At 43.7% G+C, this 25,749-nt stretch overlaps 1 protein-coding gene across 2 annotated transcripts in view; it reads right to left on the bottom strand.

The window, feature by feature from the left end:
- Nucleotides 1-25,749, bottom strand: part of LOC117518807 (low-density lipoprotein receptor-like) — a 131,851-nt gene that overhangs the window by 34,500 nt on the left and 71,602 nt on the right. For both annotated transcript variants that reach the window (XM_034180045.1, XM_034180046.1), the window contains exons 4-6: nt 17,761-17,880; nt 16,538-16,663; nt 1,923-2,091 (exon numbers count right to left, since the gene is read on the bottom strand). In XM_034180045.1, the coding sequence (XP_034035936.1) occupies nt 1,923-2,091; nt 16,538-16,663; nt 17,761-17,880 (415 nt within the window). The remainder of the gene's footprint in view (nt 1-1,922; nt 2,092-16,537; nt 16,664-17,760; nt 17,881-25,749) is intronic.

Consider the following 25,749-nt stretch of genomic DNA (forward strand, 5'->3'; position numbering starts at 1 on the left):
AGCATGAAGCAGGGTACACCCGGAACAGGACGCCAGCCTGTCGCAGGGTCACATATAGACAAACAAGCACTTTCACACCCACACGTACACCTATGGACAACATAAAGTTTCCAATTCACCTAACCTGTATGTCTTTGGATGCAGGAAGAAGCTGGAGCACCTGGAGGGAACCCACGCAAACACAGGAAGAACATGAAAATTCCACAAAGAAAGACCACAGGTGGGAATCGATCCCATGACCTTCTTGCTGTGAAGCCACCGTGCTAACCACTAAGACACCGTGCTGCCACCTGGTTGTGTTCCTGGTTGTGAATTTGTGTGTCCTTCTTCAATGATTTAAATCCTTTATGTTCCAAAGCATCTAATAATTTTGTTTATATAACGCCTAAATAAATGCTTGTCATTTGATTAGTGGTTTGTATGTCACGTGATATTGATCATTCATCCCAGTTGCCATTGTGCTCCATTTATCGTGTAATTTTGGTTCCATTTACCATGCAAATTTGGTTCCATAGGTTTTGTACCATTGCACGCTGCGACCACTGTGTCCTCAAACTACCGGCAACCGTGCTTAGCTTATAAACAAACAGCGGCCCAACAGAGTGCCTAGACTCACTGGGTTACGGACAGGAAGGCTGGATGTGCCGAGGGGGCTCGAGAGCGAGTCAGGGGGAAGCAGAGTCACACAGGTCAGGTTGGCCTGATGGAATGTTCCATCTTTCAGGTCATGAAATATTCTTACCATTGCACGAATGAAAAAACATTCATTATTTGTATAATAATAAACTGTACAGCTGTGTGGAACCATGACACTTTTGCAGATGGCTCCTAAGGAGAAATCAGACTTCTTGTGATCCACAACTGTGCTTTAGATGCTTTAACACAAGAAGCCACTGGCTCAACAGGCAGGCCCTTCAATTTAGCCAAAGGCTCCTCAGTTAAATCCTAAATATCCCAGTTAGTAATACAGAATGTTTTAAATGTAATTCTATCCATTTTTGTGATCTTCCCCGCTGTTTAAAGAGGCATTCATCTTGGTTTCTGTGAAGGCTCTCAGTTGTCCAGGTGGTTTCCATAGTAGAGAAGCTTGAATCTTTGACTGGACTGGGTTGCTTGACGCAAGGACGTTTCGCTTCAAATCGTAGAAGCTTCCTCAGCTAAAATTCTTGCTCTGGTAGACTGACTTCTGTCTTGACTCTTGTAGAGAAGAATAACAGAAGCCACAAAAGCTGGAGTTTTAAACCTAACCAGACCCCTCCTACCGAGAGGCAGACTGCTATAGGCTAGTGACTAAACAATAGCTCTAATTAGCACCTACTGTGCTCTAGTTAGTACTCTCCTAATGACAGGGCACCTGTCCCTCCTAATGATGGGACGGACGCCTCTCCTGACGGCTCCCCTGACGACTCTGATGACGTGAATGACTCATTACCACTACCAGAGCAAGAATTTTAGCTGAAGAAACTTCTGCGATTTGAAGCAAAACGTCCTCGCGTCAAGCAACCCAGTCAAGTTTGATCCCCTGCTTACTTAGTGAATCAGTTTGGTAATACTTGTTGGTAAGCAGCAGACATGTCTGGTCCAGGAAAGATATGCAGTAAAGACACAAGGTCTTGAAGTGTTGAAGTACGTGAGCTAGACTTCACCATTTCTTGTGGTTAAGTGCCTCACACATGGAAGAAAAGAAACAAAGATCAAAATCATAAGGGAAACACAATGATGGTTGTACTTCTATCGGTTGCAGGAGATAATTATTTACAACTATTAATCATGTTAGGAGTAGTCATTAATAATCAGGTTAAGAGGTTTACTTTCTGTCCTGATCTCCCCCCCATTAAAACAAAAAGATCACTTATTAGCTTCAGCTGTAACATACTGCTGAAGTAGCTGCTATAGACTCTGTTCCAGCAATTATTTCTTACCTAAATATAGATCCTTGCCCCTGCCAGGCCCAGTACAGTGTGTGGGTTTGAGCAAAGGCAGACACAGGACCGGACCCTGGTAAATGTGAGACCAGCTGTGTGTACTTGGTACTACTGATGTTCATCCACTGCAGTCCTTTAGATGTGCTGAAAACCAGCTGAGCCAAATCTGCAAGGACACACAAAAATAGTGTTTAGCTTTCAGTGTCACAAGATCATCTGAAAGTCTCCAGTAAGAAAGTCAGACTATCTGGTGTTGGGGCTGGGGGTCTGCATCCTTTATCCTTTTTAACAGGTTTGTGGGGCTGCCTCGTGTCTGCCTGTGGGGTGCTTGGCTGCACTCCTTCCTTGGGTGATTGCTTTGTTGTCCCAGAGACTGCTTCTCACCTCCTGGTAGAACAGGATTTTGATGTCTCTTCCAGTTGGACCCCAATGTAGCTTAGACTGCAGTTTGAGGCCATGTGGCACTGATGCAACTCCTCAGTCATTCACAGCTCATAACATCGCATGCCTCATTATACCCACTATACTGTGCACACAGATTCATAGTGTCCCCAAAGCCATACACCCATCAACACATGTAAAATTCAGTTTTTATTGCAATCATCAGGAGCACCCCTACGAAACATGTTCTTCCTTTTTTTCCATTTCCTTCACTGTCCTTGTTGGAAACCTTGTTGATGTTTAGACAACGACTTGTCACAATCAGTTATCACTGTCATTGTTTGTCTAATATTTTGTGGGAAAATGGGAGCACCAAATCGCTGCAGCAATATTAAAACTGAATATGTCTGTAATAGCTTGAGCAACCATACTCATATCAATGTTGTTAATACTGTGGTAAGATGTGGCTAATGAACATTTTTTTTGAACATTTTATTTAAGATTTTCAGTTTAATACAAAAACACAAAAGCAAGCAGTACAAAAAATAAAGTCTGGCATATGCACATATAAAATATATCAAACTCATGCCAACCAGTGGCATGTAATGTACAAAATCACCCCTTTATGTGCAAAGTATTATAAGATAGAAAAGAAAAACCCAACACAAACAAAACGAGACACACACACACACACACACAAAATAAAATAGAGAACAAAAAAAAAAAAGGCTGCATATACACGTCATATTGTTTCATTTCAGAGTGTCATACTCCCCACTCATGTAAATGGCAGACCTTCAACATACTCTATGAAGGATGCCCACGTCTTCTGGTACTTTTGTAAGGTGCCCTGTAAACTGTATTTTAATACTCCATTTGTAAACACATCATAACTTTCCTCACCCATTGAATAAAGGAAGGTGGCTGTGCGTCTTTCCATTTTGTTAATATCACCCTTCTGGCCAAGAGAGATGAAAACGCTACAGCGTTAAGTTGATAAGAGGTCAAGCCCTGTTGAACTGGGAGAACACCAAATACAGCTGTAACTGGATTGGGATCTACAACCTCTGGCAATAATTATGGAATCACTGGCCTCGTAGGATGTTCATTCAGTTGTTTAATTTTGTAGAAAAAAAGCAGATCACAGACATGACACAAAACTAAAGTCATTTCAAATGGCAACTTTCTGGCTTTAAGAAACACTATAAGAAATCAGGAAAAATAATTGTGGCAGTCAGTAACAGTTGCTTTTTTAGACCAAGCAGAGGGAAAAAAAATATGGACTCACTCAATTCTGAGGAATAAATTATGGAATCACCCAGCAAATTTTCATCCCCAAAACTAACACCTGCATCAAATCAGATCTGCTCGTTAGTCTGCATCTAAAAAGGAGTGATCACACCTTGGAGACCTGTTGCACCAAGTGGACTGACATGAATCATGGTTCCAACACGAGAGATGTCAATTGAAACAAAGGAGAGGATTATCAAACTCTTAAAAGAGGGTAAATGATCACGCAATGTTGCAAAAGATGTTGGTTGTCACAGTCAGCTGTGTCTAAACTCTGGACCAACTACAAACAACATGGGAAGGTTGTTAAAGGCAAACATACTGGTAGACCAAGGAAGACATCAAAGCGTCAAGACAGAACACTTAAAGCAATATGTCTCAAAAATTGAAAATGCACAACAAAACAAATGAGGAACGAATGGGAGGAAACTGGAGTCAACGTCTGTGACCGAACTGTAAGAAACTGCCTAAAGGAAATTGGATTTACATATAGAAAAGCTAAACGAAAGCCATCATTAATACCTAAACAGAAAAAACAAGGTTACAATGGGCTAAGGAAAAGCAATCGTGGACTGTGGATGACTGGATGAAAGTCATATTCAGTGATGAATCTCAAATCTGCATTGGGCAAGGTGATGATGCTGGAACCTTTGTTTGGTGCCGTTCCAATGAGCGTTATAAAGATGACTGCCTGAAGAGAACATGTAAATTTCCACAGTCATTGATGATATGGGGCTGCATGTCAGGTAAAAGCACTGGGGAGATGGCTGTCATTACATCATCAATAAATGCACAAGTTTACGTTGATATTTTGGACACTTTTCTTATCCCATCAATTGAAATGATGTTTGGGGATGATGAAATCATTTTTCAAGATGATAATGCATCGTGCCATAGAGCAAAAACTGTGAAAACATTTCTTGCAAAAAGACACATAGGGTCAATGTCATGGCCTGCAAATAGTCCAGATCTTAATCCAATTGAAAATCTTTGGTGGAAGTTGAAGAAAATGGTCCATGACAAGGCTCCAACGTGCAAAGCTGATCTGGCAACAGCAATCAGAGAAAGTTGGAGCCAGATTGATGAAGAGTACTGTTTGTCACTCATTAAGTCCATGCCTCAGAGACTGCAAGCTGTTATAAAAGCCAGAGGTGGTGCAACAAAATACTAGTGATGTGTCGGAGCGTTCTTTTGTTTTTCATGATTCCATAATTTTTTCCTCAGAATTGAGTGATTCCATATTTTTTCCCCTCTGCTTGGTCTAAAAAAGTAACCGTTACTGACTGCCACAATTTTTTTTTCCTGATTTCTTAGTGTTTCTTAAAGCCAGAAAGTTGCCATTTGAAATGACTTTAGTTTTGTGTCATGTCTGTGATCTGCTTTTTTTGTACAAAATTAAACAACTGAATGAACAACCTCTGGGGCTGGTGATTCCATAATTATTGCCAGGGGTTGTATTACTCTGCCACACATGTGAGAAGGCCTCAAAAATAGAACCCCAAAACCTATTTAAATTGATACAAGACCAGAACATGTGACCAATAGTTGCAGGGGTTAGTTGTGATATTTCAGATATGTAGATCTTGGCCTGTTAATAAGAATCACAGTAGTGGTGTTTATTAGGCCGCTGACAAATAAATGACCGAAGGGGAAGAGAGAAAAAAAAAATAACAGGAACTGAAAGAATGGGGATAAAGCTGAATTTTACATGATTGCAGGTTTGGAAATTAAGAGAAAACTGCTGCGATTTACTTAACATGATTGAAATGTTCCTTTAAGTGTAGGATATGAATATGAGTGATAATTGCCATTTAAAAAACTGAATTCAATTTGCCTGTTAAACACTGGCCAACAATCTGGGTTTAAACAGGAAGACTGAGTTACCGTTCAAACGTTCAGCCAGACATTTGCTGATCACGAAGAAATGCAATTTTAGGAAGTGATGCTGTCTGTCGGTTTTCAATTATATGTTTCTGTTATGAGCCAAGACAAAAGTAACATTTTATTTACAGAAGGTACATTAATGACACCCTTGTTTGTAACAATAACCAAAGAGAAAAAGGGCATAAACACCCCAGAGAAGTTAACTGCAGGAAAACATATGATCACATATGATGTCATCAAATCAAATCAATTTATTTATATAGCGCAAAATCACAACAACAGTTGTCCCAAGGCGCTTTATATTGCAAGGCAAAAGCCATACAATAATCACAGAAAAACCCCAACAGTCAAAACAACCCCCTATGAGCAAGCACTTGGCGAATCCCCCAGCAGTCTAAGTCTATAGCAGCATAATTAAGGGATGGTTCAGGGTCACCCAATCCAGCCCTAACTATAAGCTTTAGCAAAAGGAAAGTTTTAAGCCTAATCTTAAAAGTAGAGAGGGTGTCTGTCTCCCTGATCTGAATTGGGAGCTGGTTCCACAGGAGAGGAGCCTGAAAGCTGAAGGCTCTGCCTCCCATTCTACTCTTAAAAACCCTAGGAACTACAAGTAAGCCTGCAGTCTGAGAGCGAAGCGCTCTATTGGGGTGATATGGTACTAAGAACTCCCTAAGATAAGATGGGACCTGGTTATTCAAACCTTATAAGTAAGAAGAAGAATTTTAAATTCTATTCTAGAATTAACAGGAAGCCAATGAAGAGAGGCCAATATGGGTGAAATATGCTCTCTCCTTCTAGTCCCCGTCAGTACTCTAGCTGCAGCATTTTGAATTCACTGAAGGCTTTTCAGGGAACTTTTAGGACAACCTGATAATAATGAATTACAATAGTCCTGCCTAGAGGAAATAAATGCATTAATTAGTTTTTCAGCATCACTCTGAGACAAGACCTTTCTAATTTTAGAGATATTGCGCAAATGTAAAAAAGCAGTCCTACATATTTGCTTAATATGCGCATTGAAGGACATATCCTGATCAAAAATGACTCCAAGATTTCTCACAGTATTACTAGACGTCAGGGTAATGCCATCCAGAGTAAGGATCTGGTTAGACACCATGTTTCTAAGATTTGTGGGGCCAAGTACAATAACTTCAGTTTTATCTGAATTTAAAAGCAGGAAATTAGAGGTCATCCATGTCTTTATGTCTATAAGACATTCCTGCAGTTTAACTAATTGGTGTGTGTCCTCTGGCTTCATGGATAGATAAAGCTGGGTATCATCTGCATAACAATGAAAATTTAAGCAATGCTTTCTAATAATACTGCCTAAGGGAAGCATGTATAAAGTGAATAAAATTGGTCCTAGCACAGAACCTTGTGGAACTCCATAATTAACCTTAGTCTGTGAAGAAGACTCCCCATTTACATGAACAAATTGTAATCTATTAGATAAATATGATTCAAACCACCGCAGCGCAGTGCCTTTAATACCTATGGCATGCTCTAATCTCTGTAATAAAATTTTATGGTCAACAGTATCAAAAGCTTTACAAATAAGCATTTTTATTTTAAATTATTCAATTTGGGTGCAATGCATGGTTGTTTAAATGCACTACGAAATACGGAAATGTAAAAACAGCTCTGTGTGGTGTAGAGAAAAAAAAAGGGGGGGGGCAAAACTTAAAACGCATCCTTTTAACGGAAAAAGATTAGGTCTTTTAAGCCTCGGTCCCACCGATGAAGAAGAAGCCACGCATGGGTGTGGAGTGATTATTCAAAGAATGACCCACGTTTTCACCTAACACATATCCACTACTAAGGTGCCTCTCTGTACCCCGCACGTGCCACGTAGAAGCCACGACCGACAGGTCATTAGAGCCTCGAATGGCTCGTATCAGCCATGCTAAGCCATGCATGAGCCACGTACGAGCCACGCAGTGCTGTGTAGCGTGATGTTATCAAGCTATAAAAACATTAAAAATAGTTACCTTAAGCTGTTCAAAATATATTCCACATGGAGCAGGAAAGAGGAAAAAAAAAGCATCCAGATGAAACAGTCCTCTGTGATTCCAGAAGTGATTAGAGGTGTTTTCAGCATCCAAGGTTTGGCAGGAAAATCATTACATTATTTATATAGAGCTCAGCGCACAGAGCAGGTGGAATTGTGTGCGCAAGAGCCGTTCCAAAAATAGCCTCTCAGGTCCTGCGTAACTGCCAGGTGCACGGATAATGGGCTTTTAGCAAACTCGTAATCACCACGCAAATGCCTCTAAGCCGTCGCAGTAACTCGAACACAAACTGCGCCACGCTGTTGTTGCTAAATTTTGAACATCTTGAAATTAGCGCCACGCACAGAGAGGAGCCTCGTTAACTGAAGATAATACCTCTAAGAGCCACTCTGAGCCACTATACTGCCACGATAGCTCACGAAACAAACAAAAACAGGGTGCATGGCTCCTTCACTCGGTGGGACTGAGGCTCCAGGGTGTAGATGGCCTTATCTCACCTATGGGGATTATTTGCTAAAATATACTGCATAGCAGTTTCAAAAATCTTCTCATGTATATTCAGGCCTATAAAAAGCCTGGACATCTATACTGAGCTTAGATCTTTGGGCATCAGGAGTCGCCACAGGACACAGGGTCCCCCAGGTTGGCAGGTAGACTCCAGGTCTACCCCCAAGTAAGAGAATCGAAGGAGAAATGCAGTTCCTCATATGTGGCCACTAAGAGCGCACGACAGACAGCTGACAGAAGCAGATTTTTAATAAAATGCTCCAGTGTATGTGGGGTCATAACAGACTCTGTGTGCAGAGGGGAACAACAAACCAACCACAAACCAACTCAACCAGCTGCTGTGGGTTCTGAAGATACCGTTTCATAACAGATTCTGTAAGCGAATAGAAATCAGAGATCCCAACTCCTTCTGGCCGTTTCAAAGAACTTAACAAAAAAGCCCACGTGAGTCAAAAACAGACTGAAATTAGGAAGAAAAAACTGAAAAATAAAAGAAATGAAAAATCCAAAAGTCTAAATTCTAAATTAAAATATCAAAATTCTAATCATAATTATTATTTGCCATAAACATAGCTTTTAAGAACATTTAGATTGTTTTATGAAGAGAAATAAAATTTTTGACAAATTAACTCAATTTTAACCATTTTAGCAAAAAATCAGCATATTAAAACATTAACATTTCAGACTTAATCACCCTTAAACCATGTGGTATTTGTGAGTTTAATAATGTTGATTGATTTTAGATTTAATTTGGATAATTCTAAATAAGTTTACAATCATTGTTACTTGCTTTCCTAATCATTTTCTTTTGACTGTTTTATTATTTTTAAGAATTTTTACTCATTTTGACATACTGTTTGCTAAATAATTTTCCAACTTTTCACTTGGTTGATCCTATGCAATACAGGCGACCGGGCCTGTAATTAAGAGTACAGTCTCCTGTCAAGTTATTTGAACTTTTTAAAAGGGTTTTGAGACAAAATCATTAAAAGCCCCTCCTTGTTGACATAAAATAAAACAGACTTTGGTGCACATCCCAGGTCACATGCGTGAAGGTTCTGAAGGGTTATCTTTACATCCTGAATAAAAATACTTCTCTGGGCAATAAATTATAATAATATCCTGAATCAGTCCAACATATCTGACAACAGTGCTTTTGGGGGAGATATTTTGTGAATCTGAGGGATTTAGATACGGGCCAGTGAATCTGTGAATAAAATTGAAAATGGGAAGATCTCAGAGATAGAAGACAGATAGCTTGTTGGACTGAGTCTCTCTGCCCACAGCCTATATTTTAATTACAAATTTACTCTATAAATTATAGGTAAGCTCATTAATATTAAATAAATAATCCACTTTTGATAGTGAGGGCTATAAGATTACAGGAAGCAAAACACTAAAGAGCATGGAAGGGTGAAATTAAAAACATTGTCCATCTACTCCATGTACCACTGGCATCAGTTCACAATATGTCAATAAAATCAACTTGCTTCAAGTTTTGTTGCAAATTAGTGGTGCAGTACAAGAACGGCAAGAATTTCAGAGCGTGACCTCCGAAATGCACTGGGGAGGTTCGAGGCAGAATGTGAAGCAACTGGGATGAGGGTCAGCCCCTCCAAATCTGAGGCCATGGTCTTCTGTTGGAAAATGATAGATTGGTGGAGCTTGAGCTCAATAGACAGACTGGGCTGTGTCTGAGGTCCTTCGGACACTGTGCTGGGCCGTTGTGAATTCTGGCACTGAGCCAGAATGCTCTTGATTTACCAGTCGATTTACTCTCCTCTCCTATGGTTATGAAATTGGAGTAATGACCAAAAGAACAAGGTCATGGATACAAGGGTGGCAATGAGATTCCTCTGTCAGGTATCTGGTCTTACACTCAGGGACAGGGTGAGAACCTCATTTATGTCAGAATGACTCAGAGTAGAGCAGCTGCTTCTTTGCATCAAAAGGAGCCAATTGATGTGGTTGGGGCATGTGGAGAGACTGCCCACTGGTTGTCTCCTTAAGGGAGATCTTCCAGGCATGTCTAACTGGAAGAAGACCCAGCACATCCTGGAAGGATTACATTTCCCAGATGGCATGGGAAGCCTCGAGATTCCCAGGGAAGAGTTAGAGGATGCAGCTCAGGATAGGAAAGTATGGGATAAGCTGCTTGGTCTACTGCCACTGCACCCCGGATCAGCAGCACAAAATGAACAAAGAGTTCCACATTCAGCTACCCTATAATCTCGGGATACGAATCGATGAGATTTTATCAAAATCAATACAATTACCGAGTTTACTTATTGGCCTGGTTCTTTGTTGATTCCTGTGTGGAAAAATGTGGTTTTACACAGGTTTTCAGCATCAACACAGTCATCTCCCTCTTTGTTAGATGCAGAGCTTGAGGTCATGAGACACTTTTGCAACGTAGCAGTGCCACAAAGACAGGGGGCATCGACAGGAGGAACTGATGACGTCTGAGACAGAAGAATCTGATGTATTGGAAATTCTGGAGAAGTTTTTCACAATTGCTATCTCTGATGTAAACATGAAAGCAAGTAGACCACAAAAGGAAACAAATAACCCAACATATATTCTGTAAAAACAAAAATCAGGCTATTGTGGATATTTATTTTTCTATGCTTGAGCTAAACTCTTCATTTAGCTGACATTAAGGCTTCTAAACACACACAACTAAAACATGAAAATGAAATGGTCATTTCAATATGCACCAGTTTTCATGTGGTACAATGCCGCGTTCACACCAGATGCCACGCGAGCAACGGCGCGCAGATTGCCATATAATCCCTATGGAAGGACACATTGTGGCACCATAAAAGTTCAAGCAACGCAATGCGACACAATGGACGTGAATAAAGCAAGTCTGAGCGAGACTGGCGCGTTTGTGGCGCGATATCGCATTGCATCGCATCGCCCTTTTCCCCAAGTTGAAAAATCTAAACTTTTTCATCTTGTCGCGTCGCAATGACCAATCGGGGACTGGATATGTAGTGACATGGAGCTGTCTGGAGCTTATACTTGATGTGGACATATCCTGTCTCTGGCAATCAGCCTGTGAGCAGAACTTATATCCCTTTTGTCCTTTATTTATTTAACACAATTATGACAGAGTTGGACAGGAGAGCAATGAACTGCAGCAGCCAGTTTTTTTTTTTTTTGTTCACATGTGCATGCGCAAACGAATCATCCATGAAGACAATTGTATTAACTACACAGATGTATAATAAAACAAATGGTGACTGGTTTATAACAATTATTACAGAGTTTGAGGGGAGGGCGATGAACTGCAGCAGCAGCAAGTTTTTTTTGTTTCTTTGTTCACATGTGCGTATGCGAATGGGACAGGAGATCCTCAAACTGGGTCCTGGAGAGGCGGAAGTACCGCTGAAAGCGGCCATCATCCAGATGCAGCTCCTGCAGCAAATGATGAATTTGTGGTGTCCGGTGTGAATGCGGTTCAGGCAGAGCGACACACTGGGCGATGGTGCCGCATCCATCGCCAGGTGAGGATGCGAATTTGTGGCGTTGCGTGGCATCCGGTGAGAATGCAGCATAAGAAAGAGCCCACTGCAACTACAAAACAAACTAAAACAAACAAACAAACAAAACACCTTCAATCACAAACACAATCCATAGATTTGGAGGGGAAGAAGTCCACAAATATACAAGACAATAGGAGAGAAAATCTGCAAGTTTCAAATAAAAATCACAGATGACGATTATGGATGTTAATTTATCACAAGTAGGAGTCTAATTAGTTGTGTAGTATACTTTGTCTGTCCAATATTAAGATAAGACTTTATTGATCTCACAGTGGAGAAATTCACATGTTATGTCAACTCTTAAAAAACACACAAGATGGGTGCGAGTAGAGGCAAATGTGCACCAAACAGCGTGTGCAAGGATAAGCAATAATAATAATAATACTTTTAACAATACAATAAAATAAGAAAATGAGGTACAAATAAAATATGTATATATAAGTACATATGCATATATAAACATGAACGACCTGCTGTATCGTTCCTTCTTGCACTGAGGGTGCCTCAGTCTGTCACTGAAGGAGCTGCTCAGCTCCACTACAGTCCAGTGCAGAGGGTGAGAGGAGCTGTCCATGATGGATTTGAACTTGGCTAACACCCTCCTCTCAGCCACCTCTGCCAGAGAGTCCAGAGGACAGCCCAGGACAGAGCTGGACTTCCTGACCAGCTCATTCAGTCTCTTTCTCTCCCATTCTGTGCTGTCCGGGGCCCAACAGATGACAGCATAGAGGACTAGAGGAGAGCAGAGGCTACAACAGAGTCATAGAAGGTCTTAAGCAGAGGCCTGCTCACTCCAAAGGATCTCAGTCTCCTCAAGAGGTGGAAGCAACTCTGGCCTTTCTTGTACAGGGCATCAGTGTTGTGAGTCCAGCCCAGTTTGTTGTTGAGATGAACACCCAGGTATCTGAAACTGTCCACGGTCTCTATGTCCTCCCCCTGGATGTTCACCGGTGGGTGAGGTGGTTTCCTCCTGAAGTCGATCGCCATCTCCTTCGTCTTACTGGTGTTGAGAAACAAGTGGATGTGCTCACACCAGTCCACGAAGTCTGATGACTGACCGGTACTCCAGCTCATTCCCCTCAGACACACGACCCACAATGGCGGAGTCATCAGAGAACTTCTGGAGATGGCAGCTGTCCGTGTTGTAGGTGAAGTCCGAGGTGTAGAGGGTGAAGAGGAAAGGCGAGAGGACGGTGCCCTGGGGGGCCCCGGTGCTGCAACTTACCACCTCAGACTGACAGCCACGCAGCCGCACGTACTGCGGGCGGTCGGTGAGGTAGTCAGTGGTCCAGGTGGCGAGATGTCCATCCACACCTGCATCCTCCAGCTTCCCCCACAGCAGCGCCAGTCTGATGGTGTTGAAAGCGTTGTGGAAATCAAAGAACATGACTCTCACAGCGCTCCCGCTGGTCTCCAGGTGGGTGAGCGCCCACTGCAGCAGGTAGATGACAGTGTCATCTACCCTGATGTTGGGCCTGTAGGCGAACTGCAGCGGGTCCAGGATGTCGCTCACCACGGTGCGGAGGTGAGACAGGACAAGCCGCTCCATGGTCTTCGTGAGGTGGGAGGTCAGGGCAACTGGTCTGTAGTGGGCCGGTTCCTTGGTGTGCGGTGTTTTGGGAACCGGGACCACACAGGAGGTCTTCCACAGGGTGGGGACCACCCCCAGGCTTAGGCTATTGTTGAAGATGTGGCTGAGGACCTCACAGAGCTCATCTGCACAGATCCTCAGCAGCCTCGAGGAGATCCCATCAGGTCCTGCTGCTTTTCTTTGCTTCAGCCGCAGGAGCTGGACTCTCACCTCAGTCAGAGTTACAGTGAGGGGGCGGAGGGAGGGGGAGCTGAGGTGTGAGCTGAGGTGGGCTGGTGCTGAATACAGTCCGGGGAGAGGAGGGACAAAGTCCGGGGTGCAGTGGGAGTAGGTAGAAGGTGGGGGGTCAGAGGGACTGGAGGGCTGGCTGCTGGAGACATATGGAGAGCTGGGATCAGGCAGGGGGGCAGGCGTGGAGGAACCAAAACAGTTAAAGTAACTGTTTAGCTCCTCTGCAAACCGAGAATCTCCATCTGCAGTCCTGCTGGCACCCTGCCCAAATCCGGAGGCGGTCTTGAGGCCTCTCCACATGTCCCTGACATTGTTCTGGGCCAGCTGCTCCTCCATCTTCCTTCCATACTCCTTCTTGGCTGCCCAGATCTTCCACTGGAGTTGCTGTTGGACTCTACGCTGCTCCTCTCTGTCTCCCAAATTGAAAGCCCTCTTCTTCTGGTTCATCAGGACCTTCAGCTCGGGGGTCACCCAGGGGTGGTTGCTGGGAAAGCACCATACCCTCCGGGTGGGCACAGTGCTCTCCACACAGAAGTTCATGTAGTCAGTGACACACTGGGTCAGGCCGTTGATGTCTTCACCATAAGAGTTTTGAAACATGCTTCAGTCTGTGGTTCTGAAACAGTCCCCCAGTCTCTCAATGGCCTCTTCAGTCCAGAGTTTCACTGACCTTTTCTGCACTGGCTCTCTTCTCACCCTGGGTGTGTATTGGGGGAGCAGGTAGACGAGTTTGTGAGCTGATCGTCCGAGCGGGGGGAGGGGTTGGAGGTGTAAGCGTCCTCCACATTAGCGTAAAAAAGGTCCAGTATTCTATTGTCTCTGGTTGTACATGTGACGTACTGGGTGAACGTGGGAGGGTGGCGGAGAGGGAGGCGTGGTTAAAGTCCCCCGTGATGAGGAGGAGCGCGTGTGGGTGTTGTGTCTGCAGCCGCATGACTGTACTGTGGATCCGCTCACAGGCAGCGGTGGCGTCTGCAGAGGGAGGAATATATGCGCAGAGCGTAATCACACTTTCAAACTCCCATGGGAGATCGTACGGCCATTGCATTACAAGACAAATACTCTAAAACTCTCTTTATCCATGATCAGTATGTTATTGCAGCTTCTCAGGTTTTTTAATTTTATTTATTTTTTAACTGGGGTCACCACAGCAGCTCAAATACAGATCTGCATGCACATAGATTGGGCACAAGTTTTAAGCTGGATATCCTTCTTGGTGCAGCTCCACATTACAGAGAATGGGCATGGATGGTCTTAAACGTGGAGTTATCAGTTTAGGAAGCAAACACCCAAACCACTTGGCTGCCACACTGCCCAGTTGTTTTTCTATCAGCACTGAATGTTAAAACAATCTGCTACATGTCACTGTGTGCGTCACTCAGTCAACACTTTATCCACTTATCATACACACGTGCTAATCATGGGTTTATCATCTGTGGGAATTTAAAATGATAAAACCCCACAAACCACTGTGCTGCACAGATGAGCAAACACTCAAAACGGCTTAAACAATGTCACAATTCTGTCTCTTTCTTGTTAAAAATTTTACTTACTGCATGAGTAATTGTATATTGCTATAGCACAAATATTGATTTGAAAACATCAAAGTTTGTGTCACTATTTTACAAGTTTAAACTGATTACTCGTCACTCATGTATTCGAAGCGTCCTTGTCATTTGTTGGACTAAATTTTCATGCAATGTGGGATTTCACAGCAGCAGAAATCTAAAGGATCACACACACACACACACACACACACACACACACACACACACACACACACACACACACACACACACACACACACACACACACACACACACACACACACACACACACACACACACACACACAGAAAAAGATGTGGGTCATAATGATCCAGTCAACCAAAGCAGAGTAGCAGGTTTCATGAAATCATTTAAATGACCATAGCAGTCAACCCTTGACCTTGAGCACATCTTTGATGGAACCATCTGAAAAACACTGTGTGGAAGTTTGATCCAAATCATAACTGTAGCAGCAGAAGCAATTTTTCAAACTGAGGATGACTGATGACAAACGCTGCGGCGTGACAATTAGCTTGTCTAGCGTTTGGCTGGATTTGTGTTAGTTGGTGGAGGTAATAAATTGGTAAATAACTCTGATCTGCGTCATTAACAAAATTTACCAAGTTTTTTTTTATGATGCAAGTCAAAACATTATTTATTTTTACTTATTTCAGAAAATTCTGTTCAGTGGTTTTCAATAAATTCTAACAAAAAGTATCCTCCCTTGGTACAGGTAAGAAAATTTTTTAAAAAGATGAACAAACAATAAGAACCAAAACCCCACCAGACCAAAGAATGAAGTTTAACTTGTACTATCTATGAAAGCTGCTCTTACGCCTGGCACACTCTGGCGCTCCTTCCCACTAAGCTACAACTCGGGCGCACTGCATCTGACTGGCTAGAGTCTTTCCGAGCAGGTACGCTACTCAACAAATGTCAAGAAAGACTTTCTTTGCTCAGGATGGCACGAGCAAGGCACGGCTGTCAACTCCTGATACCTCGAAGTGATTTATTCCATGCTCTGTCTTTAAAATAAGATGTCCACATGCAGCAAGCCTGCACCGAGCCAAATGGGGCGCCTGAAATGGCCGGGAGTAACACATTCTTAATGAGCACACGTATGAGTTAATGTTCCTGAGCTGGGAATGTTGACCTCCCTTGGGAACACACAGAGGCTGTGTCGAGGTCTGATTGGGAAAACTCACAGACCTCAGCAAGGTGGAAAAGATGCTTAACTCTCCTTGCCACATTCAAACTTTATCAGAAAATAAGCACCAGCAACACGCAAACCTTCTACAGAATTATCAATTCAGCACACAGGTCCATAAGAGTGCGCTCTCATGGACAAGTGTTCAATAAGTACTCGTACCTGCTTGTGTGAACTGATAGATATTTGCCTGTGTAGTTTAACAACTATTTAAAGTTTATAATTTAAGTAGGTTAAAAGTTTATTTAGGACATGCCACTTGTTTCTTTACACAGTTTTTTTTACCCGCTACATTAAAAAGCTGTGAGACCAAACTCAAAACAAATGTGCCTGGTCATCGATAAGAAACAAAAGCCATGTACAAACACACTCGTTAATCATTGGACACCTTCAGTTACCACAAGGTAACTCACTCACCTTTGGCTTTGCACTCTCCGGTTGCTGGACTGCTCTGGTATCCCTCGTGGCAGTCACAGGTGAAGCTGCTATTGACGTGAACGCATGACTGATCGCACACGTCACTCTCCAGGCACACGTCAATTTCTGGTTAACAGAACAAATCCTTAAAAAGGAGGTTAATAGGCACTGCAGGGGAATGAGTCATGTATACGTCAAAGCTCAATTTACACACTAATAATAAAGAATTAATAACTGAGCTTGAGGTCTATACGGGAAAATATCAGGCCGAGGTGTAAGTACGAACTGAGCGTTAGCGAGGTCCCTGTGAAAAATACAGTGGTCTGATATTCCGGTACAGTCAAAGCAAGCGAGGTTTATAATTTGTTTATTATATATAGAAGAACTTGCTAACAGATGGTCCAGCCATTGGCTGGTAAGCTTTCAAATCTGTGTTTTTTCCAATGCGGTTTAGATATTTATGGAATATGTTCATGTCTGACTTGGTTTTTCTAATTGTGTTTTTAGCTTTCTGGTTTGTAATGCTGTGACGCGCATTCTGGACCAATCACTATGGTAATCGGTCTGACATGAGAAAACATCAGAACGGAAATCAGTCAATCAGAGAGCGCAGCATTGCAGCCATATAATAAATATATTTATTAAAGCTACAGTGTGTGTTGGATTTAGTGACCATTTAGTGGTGAGGTTACAGATTGTACTACGTTGTCACTTATACTTTTGTTTCCAGTCACGTTTTTGCTTCTTTGGTGATGGGGATTCATACTGCCTTGTCTTGTCTTGTATTAAAAATGAGGGTTCTCACATTTGTTAGCCTGCACCAGCAACCAGTAGACACTAGAAAGGGGAGTAACCAATGATTCTTTTTTCTTTAGTCTTCCAGCCACACCGCAAAATGCAGATTGCTGCCAACCTTCCCTTAGCCAAGTACAATGACATTTCTGTGCTCCAAACATTTTATCTGAATTTTAGGCTACATTTTAATGTACAATGTAGTAGGCAAAAGTCTGAAAACACATATTTTTCCATACTTATCCAGACATGAAAATTACTGAACTCAAATTCCATATGTTTCCATGCTGCACATAAAACATGAAAACTAAAACAGGCCCAATATATGCATGAATGTAAACTGTACTGTGAGGCAGAAAACTGCCTTGTTACTGTGAGGGAAAACTAAATTTAGCAGCTTGTGGCAACGATCAAGCTGAGGTACCACTCACCTTCACACTGGTTCTCCATAATCAGCTTCATGTTCTTGGGACAGTCGCAGAAGAAGCCCGGCGTCTGGTCCACACAGAGGTGCGAACAGCCTCCATTATTGATCAAACACTCATTCTGGTCTGTAAGAAAAACACATCATACCATCCTTGTATAATACATTATTATATGTTATTTGCCAGCGTTTCAGTGTAATGTTACATTGACTTTACAAATGCACCGATCCACATTTGTTCACTTCCGATCCGATCCCTGAATTTGGATATCTGCCGATACTATTCCGATACCAGAGCTTTGTTTTCTTTAATATTATTATTATCATTATTGGTGATTTTATATGAGGATATTTTGTATCCTCAGTTATACAGCTTCTTGATGAAGAGGTATAGAGGAGGATTTTCTAAAAAGAACACCTGAAAGTTCAGCTACAATTTGCCAGAGGTACATCTAAGATGCAAGTCTAGATTTGATGTTTTGGTGAGAGAATTAATTACTTTAATTTTTTATTGGGTGGTTTCTTGTGGCATTTTGGAAATGCAGAATTGTGCTCCTTCCTCAAAACAATACATGTACTTGTACGCAATTGGTGGGACACCCCTGTGAAAAAAATCTCAATCAAATCTTGATTGATAAAAAAATGGCAGATCTTGGAAAAAAAAAAAAAAACTTTATATAGAAAAGACACCCTCGGAGCTTTATTGACATGGGAAACATATGCTTACATTGTCAAAGCAAGTGTTACATAGAGCAAAAAATAATTAAGAAGATGTACATACAGTTACCAATACTGCACAGTAAATAAACCTGTAAACAGGAGATATGGGATTGAAATAATAGCAAAAGTTGTGCTTTCGGTGTAAAACATCTGAATGTTTTTCCTTATGACTGTCACCTGTGTTAGGGATGTCCCGATCAGGTTTGTTTGGCCCCGATCCGATTCCGAGTCATCTGATTTTGATTATCTGCTGATACCGAGTCCCGATCTGATACTCTAAAAAACTGAATGCTAAATATATATTTTCATTTTAATCACCTTATTTTGTTATTTATCACTTAAACAGTGCACTTCTTCTTGAGGTAGCTTGAACAAGCAAGTAATAATCTACCAGACTTAAAAAAATGTACAAATTTCCATGTTATTTTATTTGTCTAAAAATAAATGTCCAAGGTTCCTTATGTTAAACAAGAAATTATCTAATCTGAAATAACAGGTGGTTTTAATTTACAGATGAAAGGTTTCTTATTGATTTAGCTATTTTAATTACAAGTGTTCTAAACTTTAACAGTAATCAGAAATTTAGAGGTAACAAACAACAATCAGAAATTTAGAGGTAACAAACAACAACAAAAAACATTTCCAAGGATTTTTCTTCAGAAAACTGCTCTATAAATGAGCAGTCCTGTGACACGTTTCTGTTTTGTACAGATCAGTGGTTTCTGCCACTAGTCTTCCATGTTTTGGCCCGACGCATAGTTCCTATTGGACAGCACGAAGCTACGTCACAGCTCAGAGCGTCGAAAGTTGGATTGGGTTGAACTTTGACCGCGTCAGCCTGCCGACAAGCGGCAATGCGCGCTCCCGTCAGAAGCATCGCTTTAGTTCGGCTTTTGATGCGACGCTTCCAACGCGCGTCGCGCTGATTCGCACGTCGGGACGAAGTCACAATGGCGTTAGGTCTTCCACCATTCAGAAGATTCAGACGGCTTTCGGTGGCTTTTTAGTCGAGTGAGTATCCGAGAAATTGTGGAGAGCTGGGCATGTCACAACATGTCCCGTGAGACTTCCAACATGGACTTGCTTTTGTTCTCCGCCATTGCGGCTTCGTCCCGATGCGCGAATGCCTCCGCATGTCTTTCATTACAAAATCTCCTGTAACAGTGGAATCTGAAGAAAAATGGCTGATGTCCACCTTTTCTGCCATTTCTCTGGTAGTCACACGATGTCCCAGATCAACACAGCCTTCACTTTGGAAATGATGTGGTCATTTCAGCTTGTCGATGGCCGCTCGAAGCGCGGCCCGCCCTCAGCCGCTGTGGGCCGTCTTTAATCCGGTTGTAATGCTCCTTAATCTGTGTGATGCCCATAAGATTTTCACCGAAAGCCATCTGAATTTTCCGAATGGTTTCCACCTGGCTGTCTCACACAGTTTCTTGAAAAATTTGATGCAGCGCTGCTCCAGCTGTTCAGACATTTTCCTGACAATGAAAATCCGACGAGAGGGGTGGACCAGTGCTCACTCAAAGCCTGCCCAGAGGCGAATGACACAACCGACAGGCGTGAAAAAACTCACGCCTGTGCACGAAGGTTCAAGCTTGGCTGATGCAAGTGCACATGATTCAAATTCATATAGTTTTTGCAAAAAATAAAAAGGTCCGATACTTTTCTAATAGACCTCGTAAACGGACGAACACAAAGTTAAAAGTGGATTCACGTTGTAAAAATGATTGTGTTTAAAGCCAAGGAAATAATAAAGCCAGCAAGCCACGGATGGAAAGGAAGCCACTTAGAAAAAGCACAGAGGTGGCTGTCCATGAAAGGACAACAGCAGTGCGCGCGCAAAAGAACGATTTTGCAGAAATAAACGGACAAACAAAGTTTTGTGTGTTTAAAGCGCAGAAGAAAAGCCAGAGAGCCGCGGAGCCAGCGAGGAGCACAGAGGCGGCTCTCCAGGAACCCGTGGTTCGGGTCTAGCTGGTCTGGTGTATTACAGGTTCACAGCAGCCTGGCGCACAACTGCGGAACTGTGCTGGAGTGTCTATTTTTGGAGTGCGTTTAAAAAAAAAGAAGGGACATCTTCAAATGCTGCTGTGAATCTGTGAATTGAAAACCCACACTTTGAAGGGACCAGGTGTGGGAGGGCTGGAGGTTTGGACCAAACTCAAGCCTAAACGTGCGCCAACATGGCGTTATCATGGCGCTACGTGGATAAGTGTGGCTGATGCGAGCCAATCGAGGCTGTAATGACAGGTTGTCCGTGGCTCACTAGAGGCTGCTACGCGGCACATGCGGGGTACAGAGAGGCACATAGTGGCACCTTCATAGTGGATACGTGATAGATCAAAACATGGGTCATTCTTCAAATAATCACCCCACACCCATGCGTGGCTGCTTCTTCAGCCTTCATTATTCGGTGGGACTGAGGCTTAACAGAAGAAACGGAGGGGTTGCAGGGGTGGCCGGACGAAGCGGAGAAGGACTTATATTCCGTCTGTGGTCATGGGGAATGTAAGGTCTCTCCGCAACAAGATCGAGGAGCTAGCCGCGCTAACCCGTTTCCAGAGGCTGTATAAGGGCTACAGTCTCATGTGCTTCACGGAGACGTGGTTGGATGAACATGTACCGGATTTGGTCATTAACATGGATGGCTTTACACTCATCCGCGCGGACAGGATGCTGGTGGAGAGCGGAAAAAAGAGAGGGGGTCTCACCGTTTATGTGAGTGAGAAATGGTGCAGCGCAGCTCATATTCACGTGAAAGATCAGATCTGCTCCTCGGATGTGGAGCTACTCACGGTGAGCATGAGGCTGTACTATCTCCCATGAGAGTTTGGAAGTGTGATTACGCTCTCCGTGTATATTCCTCCCTCTGCAGATGCCATTACTGCCTGTGAGCGGATCCACAGTACAGTCACACGGCTGCAGACACAACATCCCCGCGCCCTCCTCCTCATCACCAGGGACTTTAACCACGCCTCCCTCTCCGCCACCCTCCCCACGTTCACCCAGTATGTCATGTGTAAAACCAGGGACAATAGAATACTGGACCTTTTTTACACTAATGTGGAGGACACTTACACCTCCAACCTCTCCCCCCGCTGGGACGATTGGATCACAGCCTCATCTATCTGCTTCCCCAATACAGACCCAGGGTGAAGAAAGAACCAATACATAAAAGGTCAGTGAAACTCTGGACTGAAGAGGCCACTGAGAGACTGGGGGACTGTTTCAGAACCACAGACTGGAGCACGTTTCAAAACTCTCACGGTGAAGACATCAACGGCCTGACCCAGTGTGTCACTGACTACATCAACTTCTGTGTGAAGAGCACTGTGCCCACCCGGAGGGGACGATGCTTTCCCAACAACCACCCCTGGATGACCCCCGAGCTGAAGGTCCTGAAGCAGAAGAAGAGGACTTTCAACTCGGGAGACAGAGAGGAGCAGCGTAGAGTCCAACAGGAACTCCAGTGGAAGATCCGTGCAGCCAAGAAGGTGTATGGAGGGAAGATGGAGGAGCAGCTGGCCCGGAACAACGTCAGAGACGTGTGGAGAGGCCTCAAGACCACCTCCGGATTTGGGCAGAGTACCAACAGGACTGCAGATGGGGATTCGCGGTTCGCAGAGGAGCTAAACAGCTACTTTAACTGTTTTGCCTCCTCCACACCATCCACCCGTCTCCAGCAGCCAACCCTCCAGTCCCTCTGACCCCCAGATTCTACCCCCCAGTCACCTCCACTGCACCCCAGACCTTGTCCCTCCTCCCCGGGACTGTATTCAGCACCAGCCCACCCCAGCTGAAACCTCAGCTACCCCCCCCCCCCCCCCCCCCCCCCACCTGTAACTTCAACCGAGGTGAGAGGCCAGCTCCTGCGGCTGAAGCAGAGGAAAGCAGCAGGACCTGATGGGATCTCCCCGAGGCTGCTGAGGACCTGTGCAGATGAGCTCTGTGAGGTCCTCAGCCACATCATCAACATTAGCCTCAGCCTGGGGGTGGTCCCTTCCCTGTGGAAGACCTCTTGTGTGGTCACGGTTCCCAAAACACCGCATGCCAAGGAACCAGCCCACTACAGACCAGTTGCCCTGACCTCACACCTTATGAGGACCATGCAACGGCTCGTCCTGTCTCACCTCTGCACCATGGTGAGCGACATCCTGGACCCGCTGCAGTTCGCCTACAAGCCCAACATCGGGGTAGATGATGCTGTCATCTACCTGCTGCAGGGAGTGCTCACCCGCCTGGAGACGGGTGGGAGCGCTGTAAGAGTCATGTTCTTTGATTTCGCCAGCGCTTTCCACACCATCAGACCGGCGCTGCTGCGGGGGAAGCTGGAGGACACAGGTATGGATGGACATCTCGCCGCCTGGACCATCAACTACCTCACTGACCGCCTGCAGTACGTGTGGCTGTGCGGCTGTCAGTCTGAGGTGGTAAGGTGCAGCACCGGGGCACCCAGGGCACAGTCCTCTCGCCTTTCCTCTTCAACCTCTATGCCTCGGATTTCACCTGCAACACGGACAGCTGCCACCTCCAGAAGTTCTCTGATGACTCTGTCACTGTGGGTCGCGTGTCTGAGGGGAACGAGCTGGAGTACCGGTTGTCATCACAGACTTCGTGGACTGGTGTGAGCACAACCACTTGTGTCTCAACACCAGTAAGATGAAGGAAATGGTGACTGACTTCAGGAGGAAACTACAACCTCACCCACCGGTGAACATCCAGGGGGAGGACATAAAGACTGTGGACAGTTTCAAATACCTGGGTGTTCCCCTCAACAACAAACTGGACTGGACTCACAACACCGATGCCCTGTACAAAAAAGGCCAGAGTCGCCTCCACCTCCTGAGGAGACTGAGATCCTTTGGAGTGAGCAGGCCTCTGCTTAAGACCTTCTACGACTCTGTTGTAGCCTCAGCTCTCCTCTATGCTGTCATCTGTTGGCCCCCAGGAAGCACAGAGTGGGAGAGAAAGAGACTGAATAAGCTGGTCAGGAAGTCCAGCTCTGTCCTGGGCTGTCCTCTGGACTCTCTGGAGGAGGTGGCTGAGAGGAGGGTGTTAACCAAGTTCAAATCCATCACGAACAACTCCTCTCACCCTCTGCACCGGACTGTAGTGGACCTGAACAGCTCGTTCAGTGACAGACTGAGGCACCCTCGGTGCAAGAAGGAACAATACAGCAGGTTGTTCCTCCCTGCTGCTGTCAGACTGTACAATAACACTGTGAAATAACCACATCCAATAATCTGTCTACATATCATGTGCAATAACAATTTGTTTACAAATCCCTGCACTAATGTCACCTTATCACATCTAAACTCCATCTCACATATTGTAAATAAGATGTTCCTACCTCTTTTTCAATCCCAATCATGTTTATATATATATATATATATATATATATATATATATATATTCTATTTCTACCTCATTTTCTTATGTCCTGTACTGTTACAAGTATTATTATTAGTGCTTATCCTTGCACACGCTACTTACACCCATCTTGTGTGTTTTTTTAAGACCTGACGTAACGTGAATTTCTCCTCTGTGAGATCAATCAAGTTTATCTTATCTTAAATAGCGCTCAAAATAATGATGATAAAATCTATATCAGAATCCTGATCGGGATGCAACGTCTGATTTCGATCAAGTCTGAAACCACGTGATTGGGCCCGATTTCCGATCACGTGATCGGATCAGGACATCCCTAACCTGTGTGCTTGCCCTAGTGGTTGGTAAGGTTAGCCCTTACTTGTTTGAAGTGCCTTGAGGCAGCTTTGCTGTAATTTGGTGCTCTGTGAATAAAATAAATTGAAAATTGAAATTAAACATATGTATAACACATTTTATAGGATAGTATAAGTAAAGTGACATACAGTGGAGTAAAAAGGTATTTAGTCAGCCCCTGATTGTGCAAGTTTGACCTCTGTAATCCTACAATTTGATTTCCTGGATTTTTTTTTTTCCCCATTGAGTCTCTCACAGTTGAAGTGTACCTATGTTGAAAATTACAGACCTCTCTCATCTAAAGCCTGGTTCACACGACAGGATTTTAAAATTATCTTTAGGTTTCCAAAACCTGAGAGACCACACACGTGAAGATAAAAAATCATGGATCTAACAGGTTTGGTCGTACAGTGTGTACTGTGTAGTGTCCAGCCACACGGTAATAACACCACCACACACGAACAGATTTCACACATGAACTTTTACAGTTCAGACAGGAAATCTCGCAAAAATCTCTTGAGATTAAACGTGACTTCAGAGTAAACAAACGGAGATACTTTGTGGAGTATTTAAAACAGAGGGAATAAAAGATACAAAAAGAAAAAGACAAGGCGTTCTTTAAAGAAGTGGATACAGCGCGACCACCGGACCTTCTGGTAAGTCAGAACAGCTGTTTTGATTTTATTTTCCACTCCGTATGTCCGTCACCTCGCTTTCTGATTGGCTGCACGTCACATTCAGCAGGCTGCGTGCTCGTTTGTGGTCGGAGGACACAACACACGCTGCGATATCGGGCCAAAAAAAACCCAACATGTTGAATATCCCCGATTTGCGATCGGAGCGCTCTTAACGCCCTTCCGAGCAGATCAGAGCCCTCTGAACACACCACACACGGCAGGAATATCTGATAAGATTATCTTTGACATCATCACGATTGTCGGGGCGTCCCTAAGATTGTTGGAAGGGGATGATCGGGTCCGAGATCAGCCTAATTATCCTGCCGTGTGAACCCGGCTTAAGTCGGAGAACTTGCACAATCAGGGACTGACTAAATACTTTTTTGCCCCACTGAAGCGGTTTCGTCTCCTGTCTGTCTGTCGCTCTCTCGGTCCAAGAAATGATCTCTTTAGAAAATTACAGTAGACAGAACTTTATTGATCCCTTGGAAAGACTCCCTCAGGGACACTGAGGTTCCAGCAGCATTGCATAGCAGCACACAGGGTAAGAAGCACACACAGCATCAAAAAGTGAAAGTTAAAAAAAAAGAAAAGTAAATATAACTAAATACCAGACATACTGATAGCTACTGGTCTACTGGCTACTACTATTCCTCTCCTTCCCAAATGCTGAAACACGCGCAAATGTAAAAGAACGAAATATATTTGCTTAATCGTATACATGTAAACAGCGCTATTGTTGGGTCAGTGGCTGAAGTTTCATCTCGTGAACACAGTTGACACACCCACCTCGAGTACATGTACCAATTTAAAGACTGAGTGCATTTCTAAAATGCCACAAAACTACCAAAAAATTAAAAGAAAGAATAAAA

This window comes from Thalassophryne amazonica, chromosome 10, assembly GCF_902500255.1.
Source record: "Thalassophryne amazonica chromosome 10, fThaAma1.1, whole genome shotgun sequence".
NCBI lineage: Eukaryota > Metazoa > Chordata > Actinopteri > Batrachoidiformes > Batrachoididae > Thalassophryne > Thalassophryne amazonica.